At 45.5% G+C, this 27,925-nt stretch overlaps 1 protein-coding gene across 2 annotated transcripts in view; it reads left to right on the plus strand.

Moving 5' to 3' along the window:
• Positions 1 to 7,185: 7,185 nt before the first annotated feature.
• The window catches only part of DENND2B (DENN domain containing 2B), a 128,445-nt gene continuing 107,705 nt past the window's right edge, over positions 7,186 to 27,925 (plus strand). Inside the window, exons 1-2 of one of the 2 annotated variants that reach the window (XM_088482777.1) lie at positions 7,186 to 8,357; positions 16,282 to 16,418. In XM_088482777.1, the coding sequence (XP_088338903.1) occupies positions 7,696 to 8,357; positions 16,282 to 16,418 (799 nt within the window). In that variant the 5' untranslated portion in view covers positions 7,186 to 7,695. The remainder of the gene's footprint in view (positions 8,358 to 16,281; positions 16,419 to 27,925) is intronic. The other variant, XM_088482778.1, reaches the window with a different exon arrangement.

Genomic DNA, 27,925 nt, shown 5'->3' on the forward strand with positions numbered 1-27,925 from the left:
CTAACGTGGGACTCCGGAGAGGTAAGTATAATATGGTTGCAGGGTGTGCGTTGCGGGCTCCCCCCTGGACCCAGGGGCCCGTGTGCACCGCACACCCTGCACCCATTATAAATACGCCCCTGCATCAGCTGCGAAATCACGTTACACCAGACACATGCCGCAGCCTGAGTTAGTCCTTATGTAGTGATGCGGCAGCATTGCAATCGCTATGGATTAGAATACACTTGTAGTAAAACTGCGTGCGTACGCTATTTTGCGATTCTTAGTGAATCAGGCCCACAGACACGGGTGCTGCAGCGGCCGACTCAGGGCCCTGGTCTTTCAGGGGCTGAGACAGCCGACTTGCCAGGTGTCTCAAGGGGGGCCTGAGTATTGCTCAGCTGCCCCATGATATGGGGAGTCACCCAAGGACGGAAAGCAGAAGTGCGCTGGGGGCGTTATCAAGTGCAAAACCAAGGCGTTCGGTGGTGCTCCGGTGCGTGTCGGCGAGGGGCGGCCAATAACATTTGCACTATTTTTCACTTCAGCAATATTATTGCTACTGAATAATCTGTTAGCACAGAAACGTTTTCCTTTTCTGGAGATTTAGCGCCTCTTTCTTTCTATCTGTAGCATGTGACATTGATGGACACTGCTATGTGGGAACAGTTTTGGGGTGTTATCATTTCGGGCCTGTTGGATAAGGCGTACACCCTGCGTCTAGATTTATTCCTCCTTGTGGACTTGTGCTATGTGAATCGTCTTTCAGCGGAGTCATCGTTCGTCTCGGCTTGGCATTCACTCAAAACCAACATTCGCAGAAAGACAGACTGAAGAGCAATAATAATAGAGACCAGAGAATTGTTTGTTGAGCTGCAGAATCAGTAATTTGTGTTTGGAAAATGGAGATTACTGAGCTCTCTCCTGACGTCATCGTTCACTGCAGGGAGAGGTCAGGAGGCGGACAGTTCACCAGCTGGAGTCATGGTGTGTACAGGTAGCTCTCATGACAAGCACAGGTCACCCTGCTCTCATTATAACGTACATGTGGTTGGTTGTTCAAAAGTTCACTTATAATACCATGCATAGTAATATAATATGTGACCACCATGAAGCATGAGGAATTGGCCATAAAGAGCCATGAGCGCATGAGGGAGTGTCCATCTTAAGTGCTAATGATGACATGAGTTAGTGAAAATCTTAAGCGCTAATGGCCTGAGGGAGTGTCCATCTTAAGCGCTAATGACCTGAGTGAGTGTCCATTTTAAGTGCTAATGACATGAGGGTGTGTCCATTTTAAGTGCTAATAATTACATAATCTTAAGTGTTAATGACCTGAGGGAGTGTCCATCTTAAGCGCAAATAACATGAGGGAGTCTCCTTTTTAAACGCTAATGACATGAGGGTGTGTCCATTTTAAGCGATAATGATATGAAGGTGTATCCATTATAAGTGCTAATAATGACATGAGGGAGTGTCCATCTTAAGCGCTGACATGAAGGTGTTTCCATCTTAAGTGCTAATAATGACATTAGGGAGTGTCCATCTTAGCGTTAATGACATAAAGGTGTTTCCACTTAAGTGCTAATGACATGAGAGTGTCCATCTTAAGCGCTAATGACATGAGGGAGTGTCCATCTTAAGCGCTAATGACATGAGGGAGTGTCCATCTTAAGCGCTAATGACATGAGGGAGTGTCCATCTTAAGTGCTAATGACATGAAGGTGTTTCCACTTAAGTGCTAATGACATAAAGGTGTTTCCACTTAAGTGCTAATGACATGAGGGAGTGTCCATCTTAAGCGCTAATGACATGAGGGAGTGGCAATCTTAAACGCTAATGGCATGAGGGAGTGGCAATCTTAAGTGCTAATGACATGAAGGTGTTTCCACTTAAGTGCTAATGACATAAAGGTGTTTCCACTTAAGTGCTAATGACATGAGGGAGTGTCCATCTTAAGCGCTAATGACATGAGGGAGTGGCAATCTTAAACGCTAATGACATGAGGGAGTGTCCATCTTAAGCGCTAATGACATGAGGGAGTGGCAATCTTAAACGCTAATGACATGAGGGAGTGGCAATCTTAAGCACTAATGACATGAGGGAGTGGCAATCTTAAACGCTAATGACGTGAGGGAGTGTCCATCTTAAGCGCTAATGACATGAGGGAGTGTCCATCTTAAGCACTAATGACATGAGGGAGTGTCCATCTTAAGCGCTAATGACATAAGGGAGTGTCCATCTTAAGTGCTAATAACATGAGGGAGTGGCAGTCTTAACTTTGCGCTAATGACATGAGGGAGTGTCCATCTTAAGCACTAATGACATGAGGGAGTGTCCATCTTAAGCACTAATGACATGAGGGAGTGTCCATCTTAAGCGCTAATGACATAAGGGAGTGTCCATCTTAAGTGCTAATAACATGAGGGAGTGGCAGTCTTAACTTTGCGCTAATGACATGAGGGAGTGTCCATCTTAAGCGCTAATGATATGAGGGAGTGTCCATCTTAAGTATGAATGATATAATGGGGTTGGGTATGTTTTGTGGACAGTCATAATGCCGACATGAGAATGTCTACATGGTCATAATGTCAACATGCTTAAGATAAGAAGCATTCTAATTCAAGTGACAGGATCACTGTCCAGTGTGCCAAATGGCTTACTCAGTTTCTGGTATTATTGGGGCCTGTTAGTGAGGTCAGAAGGTGGCTGCACACCTAGGGCCTGATTCAGAGATGGTGATATTGCATAGTTGCACAGAACTGGCTGTGTAATACCATCCAACAAAATGTAAAAGCAGCAGGAGGTGTCTGTATGAAATAGACACCTCCTTGGTGCATTTGCGATTTGAGTGCAGCGTTTCTAAGGTGCTGTTTCGTATCACCATCACGACCATTGGCCAGACTGCGCTAGCTGTAGTTTACCTCAGACTGGCCGATGCCTGGTCACTTGCAAGGCCAGGATATCTGCATTCACCGATGCAGACCCTGGCCTCGGCGATCCCAGAAAACGGCGGGTGACGCCACTGTTTCCGGGAAGGGTTGCCAGCTCCACCCCCCAAACGCTGCAGCATGTCAATCATTCAGCGACTAGGGGGGACGGTTAGCGGTATCGCAGGACCCTCTATGCACATGCCAAGAACAGGACCTGCGCAGACCCCTAAACATCGGAAGATGTACGCTAACCATCGGGTTGGCGAACATCCCTGAATCAGGCCCATACAGCACGATACAGGTGATCTCCTGTATCATGTTTTCCAAATGACTGATAAGGTTATACTGCGATCACATACAGGGTCAGGACAATTGACCAAGATGGCTGCCAGTTTCCATGGCAACAGAATACTTGACTTGAGAAAAGAATTAAAACTTTCCAGTCAGAATGGGATTTCCTTCATTTATGAAATGAATGGTTTGTGGTGAGTTATGGTCCCATGAATAAATCAGTATTGTAGATGGGAGACATTTTCTTCCACTCTTTACCATATTAGTCAGAGGCGACTCCAGTATGATGTCAGCCTCTGTGGACCAGACCCCAGTCTGGCACTCTGTCAGCAGAATGTTGGTGCTCCGAATCGTCCGTCTCTTTACACCCCATCAATCCATGCTGCAATCCGATGTAGAAGTGGATGTCTGGGGTTCGTCCTCCTCTGTATAGTCAGCCCTTGCAGTCGACAACTGTTTGGGAGACACTAATCTGTAATGGTGATGCATCATAGGAATTAAGTACCTGTGAAAATAGAAGTTCTGTTACCCAATGCTTTTTAAGGCAGTGTATACAGCCCCGGGGAATCTGTGCAGCCCCATGCCGCTGTGTGTCACATATGGTTCTCATTTACTCAGCAAAAGAGATGCCAGTTTCATTAGACAAAAATGTCAGAGGCTTTTAGAGGCTGATGTGACACAGCAACTACAGGAATCCAGTAGAATTGGAGCTGGCTTCATTACCATAGGAGCTTACCATCCAATACTATACAGCTAAATGTATATAACAAGCGATTAACACACTATAGTTGATGATATTCAGGAGACATTTTGGGGTAAATTTACCAAGATGGGAGTTCTATTTAAGAAGTGATGTTGCCCATAGCAACCAATCAGATTCCAGGTATTATCTTCTAGAAGGTGTTAGATAAATGAGAAGTAGAATCTGATTGGTTGCTATGGGCAACATCACTTCTTAAATAGAACTCCCATCTTGGTAAATTTACCCCTTTGCATGAATTTCAGCAACTTCATGGTAACCCTGAGTATATTTACTAAAGTGAGAGTTTTTACATGTGGAAATGTTGCCCATAGCAACCAATCAGATTCTACTTAACATTTATCTAACACCTTCCAGAAGATAATGGCTAGAATCTGATTGGTTGCTATGGGCAACATCTCCACTTCTAAAAACTCTCACTTTAGTAAATATTCTCCAGTTAGAGAATATCCTATCCTGATTTTTACAGTATTAGGGTTTTTTCACTGCTTTAAAGTCTTTTGCTATAGTCATGTCTGCCATGCAAATAAGAGGCAGATTGTGGCTTTGTTTTTCTCGTGTTGTATTTTATATTTTACACTATGTAATGTTTTTATACACGTTTGCTTGTTTTCCCTGTTTTGTGACCTTTGGTTACACTGGAAAGCACCAACAGGAGCCAACGGCAGAATGGCCACATGCTCCTGAAGTTGTAACATAAGTTTCAAAAAAGGTTCCTAAAGTTAAGTAAAGTTGTTTTTTGTCTTTGTGTGTTCCTCCACTTTGCATATGGAGTCCACACTGCGTCATTCCTGTCTCCTTCTCTGGGGCTGGCGGAAAACTAGTATTACCTATGGGGAGAAAATATATTAACAGATGCAGCAATTAAAAAAGTTTGGCCAATTTAAGGAAAAAAATGCAGATACTATACTATAGTACTAAAAAAAAGTGGATTATTAACTCTTATTTACTATTACCATGTAAGTTTATAGATGCCTATAATGTAACCCAGTGGTTCCACGCTACCCCCAACAGGTCATGTTTTCAGGATTTCTATAGTTGGGAAACAGGTAGGATAATTATTGACCCAGCAAAATAGATTAACTCACCTGTGGGTGATTAAAGAAATCCAGAAAACATGACCTGTTTAGGGGTTGTTGAGGACTGGAGTTGAGAATCGCTGCTCTCTCCTAATTTAATACAATACTGCAGTCAGTTGGTAAAAGGACGCAGCTTCTTCCTGAAAAATGTTCTACATCTTAGTATCAACCTACACAGTCATAGTGCCAAAGAGCCTGATTCAGAGGTGGACAGGCCGTCGGTTCTGCGTCTTCCTTAGCAGTGGATCTGAGAGGTTATAATATCGTAGTTGCTGTCTTTTGTACAGAGACACCCATCGCCGGCTTCTTAGATCCGCTGCTTACAAAGATGCAGCATCAGACGATTGGATGGTGGCTCGGAATGTCCGTCGCAAGTAAGACGCTGGGGCCAGAGCACTGTGTGAGAAGACACAGTCACTGGCTGTGACAGGCCCCCAAAACAGTCGCAGCACACCTGCGTTTTAGTTGCCACTTTCCCATTACCTACCCCAAATGGTCCCTGTCTGTCAATCACTTTGCAAATAAATCCTCATTGCGAATGTCGATGCAAGACCATCACGGTACTTGTGCAGCGTGGCTCAGATGCAGGCGCAGTACACAAAACAGTTATGAGAAAATCTAAACTGCATCCACCTATGAATGAGGCCCAATGACCAGACAGGCTACTTGAACCGCTCTAATGGATTTCTGCCAGATGAGAAGGTCTTCATCTGTCCTGTCCTTGGAAGAACTAGCTCAGCACCATTACACTTGGCAAACATGGGGAGTGAAGATTTGGGTCCCCTGTCTGAGAAGTACTGGAGATTTATACAAGGCTCCCCTCATGGGACCATGCAGTGTGCCAGATTCACTAGATTCAATTTTGTTTACTTCATAGAGTCTTTTGAACTCCAGTGCGTCTTGGTTGGCTTGGGCATTTGGCTTCTACCTCCTGTCCCATATGTGGTATCCTTGATGTTGAGTCCTAGCATTTACTTTGGCTATGCCCACTTATTACTGAGTTCTGGTCCTGGAACTTATTGTCCGTGGCTGAAACTGGTGTCCGGGTTCCTCTACTGTACCCCAAAATTTGCTTATTTTTCTTAGACCTTGGAAACTCTCTTAACTGTTATTTACAATTGCACATTAATACTCTGTATTGTCTACAGCACAGGTTCTCAAACTTGGTCCTCACGACCCCAAACAGTGCATGTTTTCCAGGTCTCCTCACAGAAACGCAAGTGAAATAATTAGCTCCACCTGTGGATCTTTTAAAATGTGTCAGTGAGTAATGAATACACCTGTGCACCTGCTGGGTGACATAGAAAACGTTAACTGTGCGGGGTCCTGAGGACCGAGTTTGAGAACCACTGGTCTACAGTGTGTATTGCTAGGCACTTCACGATGATCCCTCTACTTTTCTCTACTGGGTTAATATGGTCAACACTACTGTATTACATGAAAGGTTTCTGTATGAAGTTTGATAGAGTTTGGTCTTTATGGCTATCCTCAAGCCCTCCAGGCACTAGATATTGCCTGCTTGCCCTATGGGTGCACCCACTGAACCCAATATATATTTTGTATTGTATCTCTTTTTCTGTGTGTGGTAGTCCATTATCCCACCTTTTATAATGCTGTGCTCAGCTTCTGTGGTTAGACCATGTCCGCATTTATTCCCGTTTATTGTAATAAGTAGTGTGTGCAATATTTGTTTTATGTTAATGTCTTGTTATTTCTTTTCTTTCTTGTATACTGTATGTCAAAGCTTTCAGTAAAAAAATACCTTTCATTAATTGTAATTTGCCAAGGTACCTAAATTGGGTATTAGATGAGTAACCAATTTCTCATATTTACAGTAGGGATGTGCAGGCTCGGATAGGTTCGAATTTGCACGCCGAGTTCAGATTTTTCCCTCCAAAAATCGGGTCTCAGAAAGAGGCAAAACGTCCACGAAAGTTGATGTTTTGCCTCTTTCTGAGACCCGATTTTTGGAGGGAAAAATCCGAACTCGGCGTGCAAATTCGAACCTATCCGAGCCTGCACATCCCTAATTTACAGTAAAGTTATGTCAGTGTTTTACTCCCGAATGAATGTTGAGGTTCAGTATACAAGTAACTGCTTTTTATTTGTATTTCATTTTTTTAATTCTGTTTCCCCCAGGTCTCAGTCAGTGTCTCCTCCACCTGTATTGTCTCCAGTCCGGACGCCATCATATCCCCTCAGTGATAGCGAGGAGATCTGCCGATCCAGCAGTATACCCAATACGAAGCTGGTCATAAAGGATTGGACCCTGAGAGGTTCTAATGTAAGAGACCCCCGTTTACGGTCCCCGGGCACTGACCCCTCAAACTACCTGTCAAAATCAGTCAGCGTCGCTTGCTTGGATAAAAGACTTTCTGTATTTAAAGGCCCCAGTCAGAAAGAGAATGTACTGGAAACCAAGGACAACGATGTGCTAGGCAACTGCCAGCTGAATCGCAGTACTCTTTCCTTAGGTTCTGCGGCCAATCAGCGGAACCGGCCCCACAACAGAACCTCGGTGCACTCGCAAGTGCTAGACATTAGGCGGAAGATCTCAGAATGGGAATGCAGGCGAGATCCTTCCCCCCGGCTCAGCCTCTTTGTGGACAAAGGAGACCCGGGTGACAGGTCCACCAGTGAAGGATGTCCCAGCATGTTGGCATCGCCATGCAGTGAAAAGACTTTTGATTTTAAAGGATACCGGAGAATGAGCAGAACATTTTCCGAGTGCTCTTACCCAGAAACCGAGGAGGAAGAGACGACTTCAGAACGTGACTCTCTTCATAGGTTTGAAAGACGATCCAGTAGAACGGAGCCGGCCAACGCCTTCATCAGAGGACACTCCAGGAAAGAGTCTTCTGCGGTGCTGAACAGGATCCAGAAAATCGAGCAGGCACTGAAGGAGAACCCTGGTATGGGCCTTCCTCAGCTGCCAAGCAGTTGTTTCAGTGTTGACCTAGGGAGGAAACGCTCCATAACTTCAGGTACTCCAGAGAGTCCTATTGACAAATCTGGGAATGTAAATATTGTAAATGAACTGGAACATATTAATGAGAAAAATACAAAAACTGTACAGGGAACTACGACAAACTCGGGTGGCCCCGGCGCGGTCACAGAGAGCCCTGGAGCCGAAGTTAATCCAGTCCCTAAACCAAAGCGGACATTTGAGTATGAAGCTGACAGAAGCCACAAAAACAACCCTAATAATGGTATACCTTCTACCCCATCACCTGTATCCCCACCTCCTCTCCCTTCCACGCCTGCACCCCCTGTCACCAGGAGGCCGAAGAAAGAGCATCGCAAGTCCCAAAGCAGGTAAGTCGTCTTTACCATTCATTTCTGTGATCTCTGATGCCAGTATTACAGGTTATATATACCTCCCATGTATTGTTTTTTTCCTTATTTCACTTTTACCTCTAGTGTTTGGCTTCTCTTAGTGCAGGGGTCAGGGAACTTTATTACCTTTTACCCCAAAATATGTTTAGATATGCCAACGTTACCCCCTTGATTTGAAGGGAAGAAAATTATATAGTAGTGCCCCCATATAATGCCCCTGTAGTAGTACCCCCATAGTTATGCCCCTGTAGTAGTGCCCCCATAGCTATGCCCCTGTAGTAGTGCCCCCATAGTTATGCCCCTGTAGTAGTGCCCCCATAGTTATGCCCCTGTAGTAGTGCCCCCATAGTTATGCCCCTGTAGTAGTGCCCCCGTAGTTATGCCCCCATATAATGCCCCTGTAGAAGTGCCACCGTAGTTATACCCCTGTAGTAGTGCCCCCATAGCTATGCCCCTGTAGTAGTGCCCCCATAGTTATGCCCCTGTAGTAGTGCCCCCATAGTTATGCCTCTGTAGTAGTGACCCCATAGTTATGCCCTTGTAGTAGTGCCCCCATATAAGGCACCTGTAGTAGTGCCCCCATATAAGGCCCCTGTAGTAGTGCTCCCATATAGGCCCCCTGTAGTAGTGCCCTCATGTAGTGCCCTCATATAGGGCCCGTGTAGTAGTGCCCTCATATAGGGCCCCTGTAGTAGAGCCCCCATATAATGCCCCTTTAGCAGTGCCCCCATATAATACCCCTTTAGTAGTGCCCCCATATAGTGCCCCTGCAGTGCCACTTGTACAAAGAAAATAAAAAACTTACCTTAATCCCCGCTCCTGCATCTGCCGCCATCCTGTCCACCCGGCTACTCCTCGGAACTATGGGAGAAACGTCATGACATCTCTCCCATAGTGCGCATGGAGAGAGGCGGAAGCTGGAGTTCACAAGAGAACTCCAGCCTCCGGCTAACGTGGCGCTGCAGGGAAGGAGCCGGGCACCCGTTGGTAATAACATCTCAGTGGGCGTCTGGCTTAGAGCCTCCCTGTGGCGCCAGGCTGGAGTACACTGGCGCCAGTGACCTCCATTCCTGAGAGTAATGGACGGACAGCCGGGCATGCAATGATTAATATGCATGCCCGACTGTCTGTCCATTACCCCCAGGAATTTCATTTTTACCCCATTTGGGGTAATTTACCCCTTTTCCCCGATCAGTGTCTTAGAGGGTATCAACTTACCTGCAAGGAAGAACATGTTTGTTTAATTGGTCAAAAGGTTAGCAGCCACATAGCAATTACATGCAGCACATTGGCTGATCATCTCGCATAAAATCGCAGCGCGAATCGTGGGCGTCACATTATTCCTACGTCCGGTCACTGTGGAGCAAGCCGGATGTCATCAGACGTTACTATTGAATTATTTTGGTGTTCGTCAAAAGGTCGTGTTATTGGTTTTGGTGGTTGGGGGAGTGTGTTTGGCGCTACGTTACTTTGAGCGCCGCGTGGTGACGAATAATTGGATCATTTTTCATCTTAAAATACTGACAATATACAGTATTCTTAGGCTGATTTTGTTGTGATTGTCGGGTAGAGGGTATGGTGAGACTGAAAGTCATTCTGTACCCAGAGACCCACTGTTCTCGGCTTTGTCTGTGCATGTACTACTACCATCAGAGATATGAATGGATGAAATTCACGCCTCCTCGGAGATGTGCTCCTACACAGATTTTCTTTGGAAATAGAAATAGAATTTTAATTGAAGCATGTTTGAGAAAAGCATCTGATTGACGTCCGGACAGACACTCCCACTGCTGCCGGAAATGTCATAATTGCAGCTGTCCGTCAGCAAAGAAAGTGAAACTGATTTCATTACAAAGTTGTTTTTAACACATCCATAGAGCGCTGGCTGAAGGGAATTCGGGATGAGAGAAACGGGTCACCGTACAGATCAATACTACTAACAGATCCCGTGTGACCTTCATCTATGTCTCATACACTGAGTAGTGTGTTATTGAGGAAGGATTTGCTCTGACACATCAGGATTCCTAAATAGTGAAATATAATATACATCTAGATAACCAAGAGTGCTGGTCACCAATATAATGGTAAATATATACTAATACAGAGCAATATAAAATAAACTATACAATTAACATATAAACTAATAATACCCAAATATAAGCGATTACTCCTTACTTGAATCCTCGGCCAGCAAATAAGAATTCTCTGGATAGGGTTAGACACATAACAGGAGATAAGCTTATTTACTATCATGGCTAATAGTTTGAATAGATCATCATGTCTCTTGTGCTGTAATGACTGCACCGTTAGTGCTCCACGGTAGTTGTTCTTCTATTCATCTGTCACAGAGAAGCTGACGGATACATATTGTCGGTTTCTGGGGTGGTACTTATTGCATAAGTTATATATCTATTAAGATTTAACATGACTTAAGGTTCCCATTACACAATGCGATAGGCACCTTGCGCGCCGATGACCGACATATCGGTCGTTCCCCACACACGGAGCGGTCCAATGCCCGGCCACCCGATATGCCGGCAGTCACCCCCCTCCCCCACCCGCATAGCGCTGAATGGGATCGTACATCGCATTCCCAGATCAAGTGAACATGCAGTAAGATCTGGGGGTGCGATGTACGACCCCACGGGAGCACGCACTGTCCGATATCATGTCCACACACGGTACGATATGGCAGCGATATTGTACCGATCAGTTGGAACGGCTGCTATATCGCACCGTGTATGGGCACCTTTACGGAGACCTAGAATTAAGAAGAAAAAAAATAAATAATATACTAATTTAGCCAATTCCAGTATTGTCAGTACTTATCTTGTTTAAAACGACACAAAGTCACTAAAAGGTTAACGTTACACCACATATTACTACATACAAACTGTAAGTCAGTTAGTAACAAACAAATAACTTCTGTAAATAGTCACTTAAGATTCTAATATAGTTACATTATTTAAATTAATAGTTTGTCAGGCGCCATTTTTACTGCACTTATGTAGGTCCTGTCATTAATAAATTATGAAATACTGCAGATTATCTAATCTAATGAATGCCCATCCACTACTAGATGCGGGGATGACGGCACGATTACGACGCCGTCGTCTCCCGCGGGGTGAAGTGCATACACTGAATGTTCAGATGTTCAGTGTATGCAGATCAATCATCCCCGAACATGGCAACCAGACGGCGGTCGTCAGGTTGACCGTCATGTTTGGGCGATGATTGATGTTAAAAACGACCAGCGGGCACGCACATCGCTGGTTGTTTTTAACATTTTACTGTCTGATTTGCGGGCGATTACCGAACGATGGAGCGATAACGACGGTTGTTATCGCTCAATCGCTAGGTTTAATCGCCTAGTGGATGGGCAGCATTAGTCCACTCTAAACACACCAAAGAGTGCAAAAAGTAACATAAACAGAAAACAATTTTGCAGTGAATGTTCACAAAGATTAAGAGGCTGAAAGCCTCCTAAAATCTGCGACGGATCGTCGCGATGTAGCGATGGGATTGGAAACCCCGGTCGGAAATGCCGACACGGCGGCCATCGATGTTCCGTGATCCGTCGCAGGATCGGTTGAAATTCACCGATCTGACAATCACGATAATTTTTTGATCGTAATCGGCAAATCTGTGAAATCCAACATGTTGGATTTTAGCGATCCTGCGACGCCGGGTTGCAGGATCGCTACATCGTGACTATCCATTGCAGATGTATGGGAGCCTGATGGCCAAGCTTCTCATGTGCTCTATGTAATTACAGATCAGGTGTAGGTGTAAGAAGTGTGGCCGGGCTACTCCTGTGGTCCCTGTAATTAATGATCAGGGGAAGATATGAGTGTGGCTGGGCTTGTCCTGTGGTCCCTGTAATTAATGATCAGGGGACGGTATGAGGAGTGTGGCTGGGCTTGTCCTGTGGTCCCTGTAATTAATGATCAGGGGAAGGTATAAGGAGTGTGGCTGGGCTTATCCTGTGGTCCCTGTAATTAATGATCAGGGGACGGTATGAGGAGTGTGGCTGGGCTTGTCCTGTGGTCCCTGTAATTAATGGTCAGGGGAAGGTATGAGGAGTGTGGCTGGGCTTCTCATGTGGTCCCTGTAATTAATGATCAGGCGAAGGCATGCTGAGTGTGGCCGGGCTGTCCTGTGGTCTATGTAATTAATGATCAGGGGAAGATATAAGGAGTGTGGCTGGGCTTGTCCTGTGGTCCCTGTAATTAATGATCAGGGGACGGTATGAGGAGTGTGGCTGGGCTTGTCCTGTGGTCTATGTAATTAATGATCAGGAGAAGGTATAAGGAGTGTGGCCAGGGCTTCTCCTGTGGTCCCTGTAATTAATGGGCAGGGGAAAATATAAGGAGTATGGCCGGGCTTCTCCTGTGGTCCCTCTCATTAATGATCAGGGGAAGGTATGAGGAGTGTGGCCAGGGCTTCTCCTGTGGTCTATGTAATTAATGATCAGGGGAAGGTATAAGGAGTGTGGCCAGGCTTCTCCTGTGGTCCCTGTAATTAATGATCACGGGAAGGTATGAGGAGTGTGGCTGGGCTTCTCCTGTGGCTCTGTAATTAATGATCAGGGGAAGTTATAAGGAGTGTGGCCAGGGCTTCTCGTGTGGTCCCTGTAATTAATGATCAGGCGAAGGCATGAGGAGTGTGGCCGGGCTGTCCTGTGGTCTATGTAATTAATGATCAGGGGAAGATATAAGGAGTGTGGCTGGGCTTGTCCTGTGGTCCCTGTAATTAATGATCAGGGGACGGTATGAGGAGTGTGGCTGGGCTTGTCCTGTGGTCTATGTAATTAATGATCAGGAGAAGGTATAAGGAGTGTGGCCAGGGCTTCTCCTGTGGTCCCTGTAATTAATGGGCAGGGGAAAATATAAGGAGTGTGGCCAAGGCTTCTCGTGTGGTCCCTGTAATTAATGATCAGGGGAAGGTATGATGAGTGTGGCTAGGATTCTCCTGTGGTCCCTGTAATTAATGATCAGGAGAAGGTATAAGGAGTGTGGCCAGGGCTTCTCCTGTGGTCCCTGTAATTAATGGGCAGGGGAAAATATAAGGAGTATGGCCGGGCTTCTCCTGTGGTCCCTCTCATTAATGATCAGGGGAAGGTATGAGGAGTGTGGCCAGGGCTTCTCCTGTGGTCTATGTAATTAATGATCAGGGGAAGGTATAAGGAGTGTGGCCAGGCTTCTCCTGTGGTCCCTGTAATTAATGATCACGGGAAGGTATGAGGAGTGTGGCCGGGCTTCTCCTGTGGCTCTGTAATTAATGATCAGGGGAAGTTATAAGGAGTGTGGCCAGGGCTTCTCGTGTGGTCCCTGTAATTAATGATCAGGCGAAGGCATGAGGAGTGTGGCCGGGCTGTCCTGTGGTCTATGTAATTAATGATCAGGGGAAGATATAAGGAGTGTGGCTGGGCTTGTCCTGTGGTCCCTGTAATTAATGATCAGGGGACGGTATGAGGAGTGTGGCTGGGCTTGTCCTGTGGTCTATGTAATTAATGATCAGGAGAAGGTATAAGGAGTGTGGCCAGGGCTTCTCCTGTGGTCCCTGTAATTAATGGGCAGGGGAAAATATAAGGAGTATGGCCGGGCTTCTCCTTTGGTCCCTCTCATTAATGATCAGGGGAAGTTATGAGGAGTGTGGCCAGGGCTTCTCCTGTGGTCTATGTAATTAATTACCAGGAGAAGGTATAAGGAGTGTGGCCAGGGCTTGTCTTGTGGTCCCTGTAATTAATGATCACGGGAAGGTATGAGGAGTGTGGCCAGGGCTTCTCCTGTGGCTCTGTAATTAATGATCAGGGGAAGGTATAAGGAGTGTGGCCAGGCTTCTCCTGTGGTCCCTGTAATTAATGATCAGGGGAAGGTATAAGGAGTGTGGCCAGGCTTCTCCTGTGGTCCCTGTAATTAATGATCACGGGAAGGTATGAGGAGTGTGGCCGGGCTTCTCCTGTGGCTCTGTAATTAATGATCAGGGGAAGTTATAAGGAGTGTGGCCAAGGCTTCTCGTGTGGTCCCTGTAATTAATGATCAGGGGAAGGTATGATGAGTGTGGCTAGGATTCTCCTGTGGTCCCTGTAATTAATGATCAGAGGAAGGTATAAGGAGTGTGGCCAGGGCTTGTCCTGTGGTCCCTGTAATTAATGACCAGGGGAAAATATAAGGAGTATGGCCGGGCTTCTCCTTTGGCCATTGCTATTAATGATCAGGGGAAGGTATAAGGAGTGTTGCTGGGCTTTTATTGTGGTCCCTGTAATTAATGATCAGGTGAAGGTATAAGGAGTGTGGCCAGGGCTTCTCCTGTGGTATATGAAATTAATGATCAGGGGAAAGTATGAGGAGTGTGGCCGGGCTTCTCCTGTGGTCCCTGTAATTAATGATCAGGTTAAGGTATGAGTGTGGCTGGACTTCTCCCGTGGTCTATGTCATTAGTGATCAGGAGAAGATATAAGGAGTGCGGCCGGGCTTCTCCGGTGATTTATGTCATTAATGTTCAGGAGAAGATATAAGGAGTGTGGCTGGACTTCTCCTGTGGTCTATGTAATTAGTGATCAGAAGAAGTGGAGTGTGGCCAGGCTTCTCCTTTGGTCTGTGTCATTAATGATCAGGAGAAGGTATGAGGAGTGTGGCCAGGGCTTCTCCTGTGATCTTTGTTCTTAGTGATCATGAGAAGGTATAAGGAGTGTGGCCGGGCTTCTCCTGTGGTCTACGTCATTAATGATTGGGTAAAAGTATAAGTGTGACTGCAAAAACATACTCATGGCCACGTGTCACGAAGGTCATGGCCATTCAAATGGGGGCGTGTCTGCATAACATGACTCCCATTTCTTGTCATACTGGGAGCATTCCTCTCCATTCCATTCCACATGCACCTTACCTATATGATGGTTTCTCTGCATTGGGGAACCTCTGAAGAAACTGATCCTCACTGAGCAGGCAGTGTCTTCAGTCATTATTCACTATTTATGTAAGAGATCACATGCTCCAGAAGATGCTTGTTTGAGTAGGAATATAACCAATGTCATCATCGTACAACAGAGGTTCAACCTAATTCGTGCCCCCTGTGTCCCCTCCTGCCCTTTGTGTCTCTCCAGCCTCCTGTCTTAACAGCCGCCTGCTTCACCTATCCAGCCTCCTGCTACCTGTCCCGTCACTCCAGCCTCCTGCCCCCTGTGTCTATCAGCCTCAACCTCCTCTCCTGTTTACCTCAGCCTCCACCTCACTCTGTGTCTCTCAGACCCCCCTCTTGCTCTCTCAGCCCCCCCTGCATCAATCAGCCTGCTCTCTGCGTCTCTCAGCCTTACCCTTTGCATCTCTCAGCATCCCCGTGTCTCTCAGCCTCTTCCTCTGCATCTCCCAGTCCTCTGCGTCTAACAGCCTCCCCCTGTGCGTCTCTCATCCTCCCTCTGTGCGTCTCTCAGCCTCCCCGTCTGCGTCTCTCAGCCTCCACATCTGCGTCTCTCAGCTTCCTCCTGTGTCTCAGCCTCTGTGCCCAGCCCAGTGCAGCACACACTTACCTCCTCCACCTCCTGCTGCTCCGCCTTTGCGCTGGCAGCTCCGCTCCTCTCTTCAGTGTCCAGCAGCATGACGTCACGCCACTGCGTCTATGAACATATTGTGCCGACCACCGCCGGCTGCCTCCTCTATGCAGTTTGTCCCATTTTCATGACAGACATGAAAACGTAGCAAACTAACTATGTTCCTCTAGTGGTAAGGTAGTAGGGGGTACGACATACCGGCTACGAATTTCTTAATGGCACGCCATACCGCCATACGTGCACCGCTGAAACCTGTAAGAATTATAGTCTGTCACAACATATCTGTAAGCTGGGAAATTAGAGACATAGCAAATTAGCCAGATCCTCTGACTTGTCTTCTTCTCTCTTTTCTAGAAAGTCTCTGGAGTTTGAGGATGCCTCCAGTGTCCAGTCCTTAGGCTCACCCTCACCAGTAGAGAATGGTACTGAGAAAAAGCACCGCTCCAGTTCTAAAAGCACTTTAGAGGAGAACGCCTATGAAGACATTGTGGGTAGGACGATTATCTTTACTGTTTTTATTGTACAATCCCGCTATCCAGCTTTATGCGATAACAAAGAATGCTCAGTAATAAGTCATGTCATTAGGGATAACCTGCAGGCCGCCCTGTCCAGTTCCATTGTTTGCCTATAGCTTATCCAAACAACCAGAGTCGGAGGAGCAATGCAGGACAGCTTTAGCCGATGGTGTCATGCCATTATCTGAGCCAAACCTAAAGCGAGAGCATCATAATTACTCATGTTACATGGAAACCCCAGTGGGGGTCTGTATTGGAAACACATTGTCTGGTCAGCAGTTGTCGAGCATTATACTGTATGTAATAAGCTTTGGCCTCAAATCAAAAGTTATTTTTATAAAGCAGAGCAGGAGACGCAAGGCAGATATCTCTCCACTGACTCCGGTTTCTGAACCCTCTGGAAGGTCCTGGTGTTTATTCTCCCAGTGGGCTGGATAAACCATCCCCCGTCTCGCTGATTGCAATCTCCCTCTCCTGTATACTTGTAATCAGATTTTAATATTCTTTGCTCGGTGATGTTAGTGCTCTGGGCTTTTTAATCTATCAGTTTATGAATCTCCAAGTTGCAGACAGGAAAAATAACTTTTCAAAATTTGCTTTTATCATAATACGACTAAGATCACATCTCAGAGATAGAACGAAACAAATTAGATCACAAAACTGTGTTTAATCTACTGAGAATCTGTTTTTGTAAAATATCCCATAGGTTAAAAAAGCAGAATTTTTTGTTTCCCTATCATCCTGACCTCCCCCCGATCTCTGCTCCCTTATGAGGACCTCAAACCGTTGCTGCCGAGTCTCATCTTTGCCCTTTGTTTTCAGGTCTGTAGATGTGTTACAGAAGCCCTTTAGCCATAAAGTAAGACTCCTATGTGACTTTACGTAGCCTTTAAAATACACCCTTTGCAATGTTTTCACATGCAATGAAACGATATGATATGAATCTTTTCCAGGAATTCGTTTGAAGGTTTAATTCTGGCAAAACTATTATAATGATTTCCTGAGGCCAAATTGGAGACTATTCAGGACCAAACCAGAAATTATCGCATCACTTCTTCCTAAGAAGCCTCATGATAACTGTGATGTCATCAACGACCTGCAAACAAACCCACATGTCACTATCCGGCTGATTCAGAGGTGGACGGTAATCACGCAACCGCTGCGTCATTGTACGCAGAGGCTGTGCGATATTATGCAAAAGCTGCAGGAGGCGACTTGTGGCCTCCTGCTGGCTTGTGCGATCTGCTACTTCAATCAGGTTACGGCGTCCAGGGCAACGCAACCGGAGCCACAGCACCGTCGCTGGACATGCGCACTGCAACTCTGGCGAATGTCTAGTGAAAATGGATCAGACATTTGCGTAAACTTCCATATAGTGTCCACCTCTGAATAAGCCCCCTATTACCATAACGTTAAAAAAGGAAGTAGAGGTTTGGGGGATCCTGAAAAATAAAGGTTATTTCTTTTAGACTCCGAACAATTCTAGCCCTTGTTTCCTGCAACACTTTAATGGATATCTTCCGAGATGCCCGCTGATAGGACCTTCTGAAACACGTCACTTGGCATCTGGCAGCTGTCATGCAAGTTATTCAGTTTTCTATGGGCAGAAAAGCTGAAATGACATTGGCTCTCGTAAGCCAATCAGTGGCTGAAGTCACCACACACCTCCCGACCGTAGCTGTGAATTTCTCGCCCAGTGTGACCATACAGACTTGAACCTACCTTCTCTCCCTGCTCTGAAATGGTGTGGTGGTGGGGTCAGGGTTATGGTAATTAGGCAGCACAGACGGTGTAATGGTTAGCGTTACTGCCTCACAGCACTGGGTTCGATTCCCACTACCGCTCCCACCTGTGTGGAGTTTGTATATTCTCCCTGTGGTTGCGTGGGTTTCCTCCGGGTACTCCGGTTTCCTCCCACACTCCAAAAATATACTGGTAGGTTAATTGGCTCCCCACAAAAAAAATTGACCATAGTGTGTATGTGTGTGAGCATGTGGTAGGGAATATACAGTAGATTGTAAGCTCCACTGGGGCAGGGACAGATGTGAATGACCAAGTATTCTCTGTAAAGTGCTGCGGAATATGTGTGCGCTATATAAATAACTGGTAATAAATAAATAAATAATTAGGATGAGTTCAAATTCCGTATATATACTGTATGTCCATTTTCTATTGTGCTGTAACCGCTAGCATCCATTCCGTCTAGTCAGTGTTTGATTAATTGTAATGGGTCATGTCATGTGTGAGGTGTAGGAGTTTTGTTATGGAACCAGCTGGGGTGCCTTTAATTAAGCCATCCATACGTTTGGTCAGGAGGTAGCAATGATCTCACTGCTCAGATGTGTGACCTCAGAGCCGCAGCATGGCTGCCTGTGGAGAAATGTCATTTATATTAAACTTCCAGGAGTCAAAGGGGAACTAAAGCCTACAAATATGGAACAACCAATGCATTTTCTGTTCTCTAATAATAATGAATTCCAGATTTTTCTCCCCAACGGTATTAATAAACCGATGTGTTTAATTCCCTCTTTAATCAGGTTATTTACATGTACTGAGTGCAGGATAGGTGCATCTGTTCTCTTTGCTCTCTCTATAATGGATATATTACTACAATACTGTCTGGTAGGGGCCCATCGGTGCAGTTCTCATACTGGTAAAACGACACATCTAGTTATCAAGATGTTTACATTACGTTGCTGCGTTTTATATTGGAAACGTTTAATATATAACTTCCTCCACATCTGCACAAATAAACTGCACCCAGGGTCACGTTGAGCTCTTCTGCTGACGCCCATTTTATCCTCACGCATACAGTGCAGGTTTGTAGATTGTTTATTATAAGAGACCACACGGCTCGTCCCATTTTTTTCTACTAGAAATTGGTTTAATAGAACATCATCACGTTATAGGGGTGATGCGATACTAAGGGGTACATTTACTAAAGTGCCAGTTTTTAGAAGTGGAGATGTTACCCATAGCAACCAATCAGATTCTACTAATCATTTAGCACCTTCTAGAAGATAATAGCTAGAATCTGATTGGTTGCTGTGGGCAACAACTCCACTTCTAAAAACATACACTTTAGTAAATATACCCCTAAGAGAGGGGATACAGTCAGGAAGCCGACTGTCAAATCCCGGCAAGGTACTAATGACAGACGTCGAAATCCCAACGCCTGTCATTAGACCTAAGCCGGGAGCCTGACGCCCGGCATAGCGAACGAAGGTAAGCCAGGCGCGGGCAGCCGAAGGGGGTAGGGTTAGGTTTTAGGGCTCCCGGGGGGAATTAGGGTTAGACACACCCCCCGGGAGGGTTAGGTTTAGGCTAGGTGAAGGGGGGATTAGGGTTAGGCACCCCTGGGGGGAGGTTAGGGTTAGGCACCTCCTCGGGAGATAGGTTTAGTCTGCGTGGAAGGAGGGGTTAGGTTTAGGCACTAGGGAGGGAGGTGAGGGTTAGGCACCCCTAAAGGAGGGTTAGGGGGGGGGAGTAGGGTTAGTAAATACTTACCTTTGGAGCTGTCGGGATCTTCACTGCTGCCGGTCCTCCCACCTATGTCCGGCGGTATTTCATACCGAAACCTAATAGAGACAATGTCTGATAGTGGGCTGCAGATTTTATCCTTCACAGAAGCAGTAGGAAGATCTTTATGTTTGGTATCATTTTACTGTACATCAATCCACATAACTTTGGAACTGTCCGTCTGTTGGGCGGTGCGGCTATAATTCATTCCTGCTATTCAGCTATAGCGTTGTCATCTTCATTTTTCCAGGCTACAGAGAGTATAGGATAGGTGCCACCACAAATGCAGGTTTTATAACAAGAGTAGTGCTGGCACAGGCGGTGTAGGGTAGTACATACAGCACAGAAGAATGGCCACCAACCCATAGGCAAACGCAGGGGGGTTTCCGTCTGCCTGAAAACCCCCCTCCCCAGCACACATCATGACCGCAATAGAAATAGTAATATAATAGAATGTTACTAGTGCTGCATGTTCTTCTCAGTATCACAAATGAAATGATTAGCACCAACTGTGGATCTTTTAAAATGTGACAAACAGTAATAAATATACCTGTGCACCAACTAGGAGATGTGGAAAACATGCACTGTTAGGGGTGCACTGCTATAGACCATCAATAGGGTTAATAACTATTACTGTGTAATAATAATACACTATCCAGTACATAAGGAGACTGATATGTACATATATGTCCAGGGCAGTGCTAAGTTCTTCTGCTGCTACCCCAGACTCCCGGACTTGCTCCAATGCTCAGGAATAATGGTCCCACTTCTGAAAAAAACATTCTGCTCAGACAGGATGGACCTTCTGCCACTTCTAATGGCTTATTGTGATCGCTGGTCCTATATATGCTGGGGTTATGCAACACAATATACTTTGTTTGTAACATATTAAAGCTGGATAAGTGCTAATTATGCCCTCTTCATGGACTAACCACAAACACTCTAGTATCAAGCATTTGGAAACCCCCCTCTCGAAATCCTGCGTTTGCCACTGCAACCCGTCTCTCTGGGGAAAAAAATCACCTATTTCTAACCTTTTTAGACAGCTCTTATTGGTGGATTTATTAAAGGCCAAAGTGCCCTACTTCAATAAGCTTGTTCAAATTTGTAAGGTTTCCCAGTGGCGATAGGACTAATGCTGCCGCCTGTAATACACACTGGTGGTATACTTTGCCATCATAGGAAGCCTATTTTTTTTTTTTAAATAGCGCACTTTATTCACCACAAAACCTGTTCTGTTATCGCCATTTTACGATTTGCAAGACATAGGTGTGGCACCATGCGCATGGTCGGTAAGGGGTGGGGGGAGAGGTGCTTTGTGTCCGCAGTCACTTGAATAGGAGAGGCTACATAGCAGTCTGTGCACAGGGCACACAGTGACGTCGTAAGTGGAGGGTGAAGGTGCTGCTGCTACCAGTGTGTATAGCGCATACTTGCCGACATTCAGCTCCCTCCTTCCAGGAGGGAGCTGAATGCCTGCAAACAGTTGGGGGCGTGGCCAGGCAATGGGTCCGTGTTGGGGGCGGGACAAGGGGTGGAGCCGCTCGATCACATCATTGTGGCCCCGCCCCCTCCTCACAATGCCGAAAATGAAGACACTGTGATGCAGGGGGCGGAGCCACGATGACGCCATTCAGCAGGGTTTCTAGCAGGTAGTCGGGGAGGCAGGCAGCAGCCGGGAGGGTCGGGAGCGGCACCAGATATTCGGGAGGCTGCCGACCAAATCGGGAGGGTAGGCAAGCCTGGTATAGCGTTGCTGGTCACGTGGGACTCACTCCCGTTCAGGGCCACTATGCAAAGCAATACAACTTGAACACCTCAGTAAAAAAATGTTGACAGAAGCGATTGCATCATGGGCGAAAATACTTCTTAAATAAAATGCTTTGTCCTTTTTATAAAATAGTAATATAGTTTTTTTGTGATAGCTTTTTACATATTTTTAGAAAATTTTTTTTTTTTTAATGAAGTAGAACTGAAAGCCCAGATCTGGCTAGCCGGCTCACACATGGCTCAGTGAACTTATAAATTAACCCTTACCAGTACTGGGACAGCCAACTATCGCTCAGGGTCCTGCCATTTTTTTTCTCTTTAATTATTTTTATACATTTTGGATACACAGGGATTTTTTATGTACTGTATACTATTTGTGATGGTAAAAAAATTCAACCTTTTTGCGTTTAAAATTGTCCACTTGATAAATAGGCCCCATAGTTATATTTCTTAGCATTATAACCTTCACATTGGCCCCAGAGCTGACAATCTGCCTTAATCTGCCCCGCACACTTTTGTTATATCAGGGTCTCTCCTCCTCCCCAGCACCATCTTACTTCTGGTTATCTCTCCCCTTTAGCTAAATGGGGACACTATAGTCTCTACTGAGTAAACACTACCATATAGGGGCAAGTATTTCAGTCATAACCCTGCATAGTTTTATTACATTTAATAGCAATACTGTGTATACTGCAATATTGCTGTGCTGGTTACTGTTTTACAGTCCAGGTCTGTGGATAAAGTTTAGGAACCTGTGTGATATCTGGGTCTCCTTGCCCAGGATACTTGGCTGTGTGGGAGATATTTGTCCTGGGAACCGGGTAGGAGACACATAGTACTAAGAAACCAGATCTATTTGTGGGCAGATAATATAGTTCTCGTAGAACTGGCTGCAAAATACCACTCACATGTCCAGAAAGTGAAAGTTTTCTTCTCAATTATAAATGCTCAGTCTGAGTAGTATTTGGACAACTGTATCTACTATATATCTATATGCTCTGTAGGCTGAGTTTAGGTTAGTTGAGATATTTTGCTACTTTGTTGCCTTACACAAGTCCCTATCTTTGTTATGTGCAAACAAACAAACCAGCTAATAGAGAGGTAAAATCAAAATATAAGAGCTTGTGCTGATTTGGATACCTGTTTTAATCCCTGACTTTTACAAGTTGCGGCAGGTAAACAGAGCAAAGGAATATACCATAGAGATTACTGAATGGAGAATGGGCACACTACCATAAAAAGGACTGAGTGGATCATGGACATGTTGCCATAGATGTGACTGAATGGAGCATAGACACTGTCATAGAGGTTACTGAATGGAGCATAGACACTGCCATAGAGGTGACTGAATGGAGCATAGACACTGCCATAGAGGTGACTGAATGGAGCATAGACACTGCCATAGAGATGACTAAGTGGAGCATAGACATGTTGACATACGGTGGACTGAGTGGAGCACAGATACACTGCCATAGAGGTGACTGAGTGGAGAATAGACACTCCCATAGAGGTGACTGAGTGGAGCACAGATACACTGCCATAGAGGTGACTGAATGGAGCATAGACTATGCCATAGAGGCGACTGAATGGAGCATAGACTCTGCCATAGAGGTGACTGAATGGAGCATAGACACTGCCATAGAGGTGACTGAGTGGGGCATAGACACTGCCATAGAGGTGACTCAGTGGAGCATAGACACTGCCATAGAGGTGACTGAATGGAGCATAGACACCGCCATAGAGGTAACTGAGTGGAGCACAGATACATTGTCATAGAGGTAACTGAATGGAACATAGACACTGCCATAGAGGTGACTGAATGGAGCATAGACACTGCCATAGAGGTGACTGAGTGGGGCATAGACACTGCCATAGAGGTGACTCAGTGGAGCATAGACACTGCCATAGAGGTGACTGAATGGAGCATAGACACAGCCATAGAGGTGACTGAATGGAGCATAGACTATGCCATAGAGGTGACTGAATGGAGCATAGACACTGCCATAGAGGTGACTGAATGGAGCATAGACACTGCCATAGAGGTGACTGAATGGGGCATAGACACTGCCATAGAGGTGACTGAATGGGGCATAGACACTGCCATAGAGGTGACTGAATGAGGCATAGACACTGCCATAGAGGTGACTGAATGGGGTATAGACACCGCCATAGAGGTGACTGAGTGGAGCATAGACACCGCCATAGAGTGACTGAGTGGAGCATAGACACCGCCATAGAGGTGGATGGCTTGGATCACTTTGAGGAGGGAGTCAACGCCATTTATTTATGTATTATTTTTCTATTGTACACTAAAATACCTCTGCCTCATCATGATATGTTTAAACATAGTTCAGAATTAGCCCAATGTTATTTTTTTAGCAATTTCCCTCTGCGTTTGGATACAAAATGCGCTACATGAGGCCCTAGGTGAGCAGTGCAGATTTTCGCATATCTATGTCAAACAGTGTCAGCCTGTTGCTGAGACGCAATAAATGTGTCCTTTACCTCTCCCAGGGGCCTGTCAGGATCTCCAGGGAACGTCAGATATTTAGCACTTTCTTGGCAACAGTAAGCAACAGATTGTGCACAAATGTAACCGCCATCCATATTAACAAACTATATCCATATGTACCTTGTAACTGCGGCCAAAATGTAATTGTGCTTTGTCTTGTTGTATTAACTGGTAGCAAGAAACTATAAAGCATTTCACAAGTGCACCCGTCACAGGGGTGGTCCTATACACATACACACGTCCCCTCTCCTACAGAAATGTCATCGGAGCCAGGCCTTCGGCCAAGGCCGCCATTCACAGGCAATTCTCTGAGTGAGTGATCCTGGGGCCGGAAGAGGGGAGAGATATAGATGGCTTAAGCTCCCTGGTAATAAACACCTTGGATACTGCAGTAGCATGCTTACCTAAATGTCCTTTCTACACTTCACGTCATCATGGCAAAATGCTGTAAATGGCGTGTCTGTGGGGAGGGGGTGGGGCTAAGTGGCGCTATTTGCTCCCTACAGACCCATGATTCCCAGTATCACTCTCCACATCCTGCCCACTTTACTGGGATGTGGGTGGGATGCAGAAGATGCAGCCACTCTTTCCGGGTGACTACCCCTGGAAATCGGGAGTTTCCCGCACCTGCTGGGGGAGTACTCAAATGATTGTGGCGGACAATTAATGGGCACAGCCATGATCTGAACCCAAGAAAACAACCCTTTTGGTCTGATACAGAGTGAAAATTATATTTTATCATAATATAAATCAATGTACTAGGAAAACAATAGCGTGCCATTTTAAGAGAATTGTATATCAAATATTCATAAATTCATAGCTGATATTATACTACTTATAGTGTAAAATAGCTGTTCCTGCACAGATGTTACAAAATATCAAACCTTCAAATGTATTGATTGGAAATTCAGATAAACATGCGGTCATTGGGAATAGGTATGATTTACACCGACACCGGCATCCCAGCAGCATTGGAAATCCTGATCGTCCTCAGGTAAGTATTAGCTAACCTAATTCTACCCCCTAACCCTTCCTTAGGGGTGCCTAACCCTAACCTCCCCCCCAGTACCTAACCCTAATCCCCCTCTAAGTGCCTAAACCTAACCCCCCCTTCCCCGCTGCCTAAACCTAAGGGTACCTAACCCTAACCTTCCCCCAGGGGTGCCTAACCCTAATCCCCCTTCCCCTAGCCTAAACCTAACCTCCCGGGGGGGTGCCTAACCCTAAGTCCCACCCAGGAACCCTAAACCTAACCCTCCCCCCCGCGGCTATCCACGCTCGGCGTCCCTTCGATCGGGATGCTGGATGTCGGTCTCCCGGCGTATGTCTAATGACAGGCGGGATATGACAGTCAGGAAGACGGTTGTCGGGATTAGGTCCCGACTGCATACCGGTTATTGTATATTAGAGTATCTCATCTGTAAATTCCACCTGTCACTCTTTAGCCAGATTAGCAATTCATAGGGCGGAATTCAATTGTTTTCATCCCCTATCGTGCCCGACGGAGCTATTCTATTCTTGCTCCTGTCGGGCGCGATCAGCTGCCAAGCGCTACATTTCAGCTCGCAGCCCCTGGGGGATGAGAGCTGAAATGTGCGAAAAGTGACATGTTTGGGCGCCCAAACATCAGTTTTCTCGATCGCGCCCAGCACTTTGGTCGGGGTTAGCCGATTTACGCGGCTAAACCCGACCACTTTGGGTGCGATCAGCGTGAAAAGCTGGCACAATTGAATAGCGGCCCGCGATCTCCTGTCACTTTAGACGGGAGATGCGGGCCGCGAAAACAATTGAATTCCGCCCATAGATTTGTCAAGATTCAGGCTAATTTGGCCAGCTGAGATGTCGGCTATTTGACCATAATGGTTACGTTTTATAATGTTTATTTACCATTTTATTTTATTTTTTTACTAGAACATTACTGTGTTGTAGTTCAGAGTCTGCATGGGTAATCCTTAAAAATAATATACAACATAGCAATATAACCTGGTCAAACGCATTTGCCTTGCTTGAATTTAGATCACGTTTTTAATTAATCTATCAAAAATCTGAGAGTAGTCAGACGCGGCCATGTGTGCATTTTTTACCACAACCATGTCTGCATCTTTATGCTAACACCACGACCGATAGTCGTCAAATTGGCTAGAGAACCACTTTGGTGCATAAGAGTAAATATACTGATTTGTTTCAAAGTGTTATATGAAGCAGTAAATGTTTTTACAAAGTCCAAATACATGGCATAAAGTTTAAAACTCATAATAATTAATTATAAATGTTAGGATGAGCAATCCCTCATGAAACCAGTGCAAACGCTGTATTATCAATTTATTTTCTGCGAAACGCGTTCTTCTGATTTCCTTCAAATTTCCTGATTGTGGTTTTGTTTCCAGCATTAATGACTTGCTTATGAGGGAGCACATACATATACGAAATTCTGGTCCAGTTATTACTGAATTAATTCACAGCTCCATCGTGGCAATAAATCTGATTAAATTTGTTTTATCTCCACAATTTAGTAATTGAGTATCTCTGGGGTAACTGCACTGCCCCATTGATACTGGCCTGGAGCTATAAGGGATAACCGGCGTGCATGGTTAGCCTCAAATAAAGGAAAAAAGAAAAGAAAAATGAATCACATTTATTTAAAAATAAGAAATATATATATTTTTTAATGGTTTTGTTTTGTTATCTCCATCCTGAGAAAATGTCAATAAATTTATAGTAATCAGAAGTTGGAAACCACCCACAATAAATGGCCAACCTGGTTACCTTACCGCTCCTGAAAGAACCCACCATTACCTTGTACAGCGCCTGTCTGTTCGGCATATGTAGATTCAGAAGCGGTTTCTTATCGTCATATTGGAGCCTGACTTTCGTCTCAGCTTTCAGCAGTTTCTAGTTTGTTTCCTATGCAGGACTTGACGGCTCCATGGCCTGGTATGTAGGTGGGGGATCTGCCGGACCTCACAGTACGATCAGCTTTGGTCCTTCATATCTCCGTCTACATATTACGCCATGTGTTTTGCCTTGGCACAAATAGTGAATTCTCCAGTCCCTCTTATCTGTAATGTCACATTTCTGTTACTTATGTGTGAAGAACTCCAGAGATTTCTCCTCTGGAAATACTATTTTCCGGAACACACGCTCCAGAGAGGATCCTCTGATGTATGAGGAGTGGAACAGCTACGTATTTTTCTTGTTACGTGAGGTTGTAAAAAATGGAACCGTCAAGCTCAACGTGTCATAAATAACTTTGAGGCACAGGAAGGCAAAACAAAGCCCTCATTGTGACCGTTTCAACCCCCCCCCCACAACATTGACACAGTTCAAAAACTGGTCCGGAAACATGGCTGTTCACGATAGGGGCGTGGCTGCATCAATAGTGGGCCTGTCTAGCACTTTTGAACAGCTGCCTCCAAGCAAAATCCCCTTAGTGATAGCTATCAAGTGGGACCATTGATGGGGGAAGACTAGTGGGGACACGTGAATGTGGCAGAACACAGAGAAGGAGGGTGGGAGGATGGGTATACTGGGAGGATGGAGCTAAGCAAAGTGTGATAGAAAAAAAAAATTGCCATGTCACTATCAGATAAGTTGAACTTCTTCCATCGATGGCAAAAACATCGACCATTGGTAGCAAATCATTGCTACTTGCTAAACAATGATAGTCGATAGCCAGCCCTAC

This window comes from Taudactylus pleione, unplaced genomic scaffold, assembly GCF_031769625.1.
Source record: "Taudactylus pleione unplaced genomic scaffold, aTauple2 ptg000295l, whole genome shotgun sequence".
In the NCBI taxonomy this organism is placed as follows: domain Eukaryota; kingdom Metazoa; phylum Chordata; class Amphibia; order Anura; family Myobatrachidae; genus Taudactylus; species Taudactylus pleione.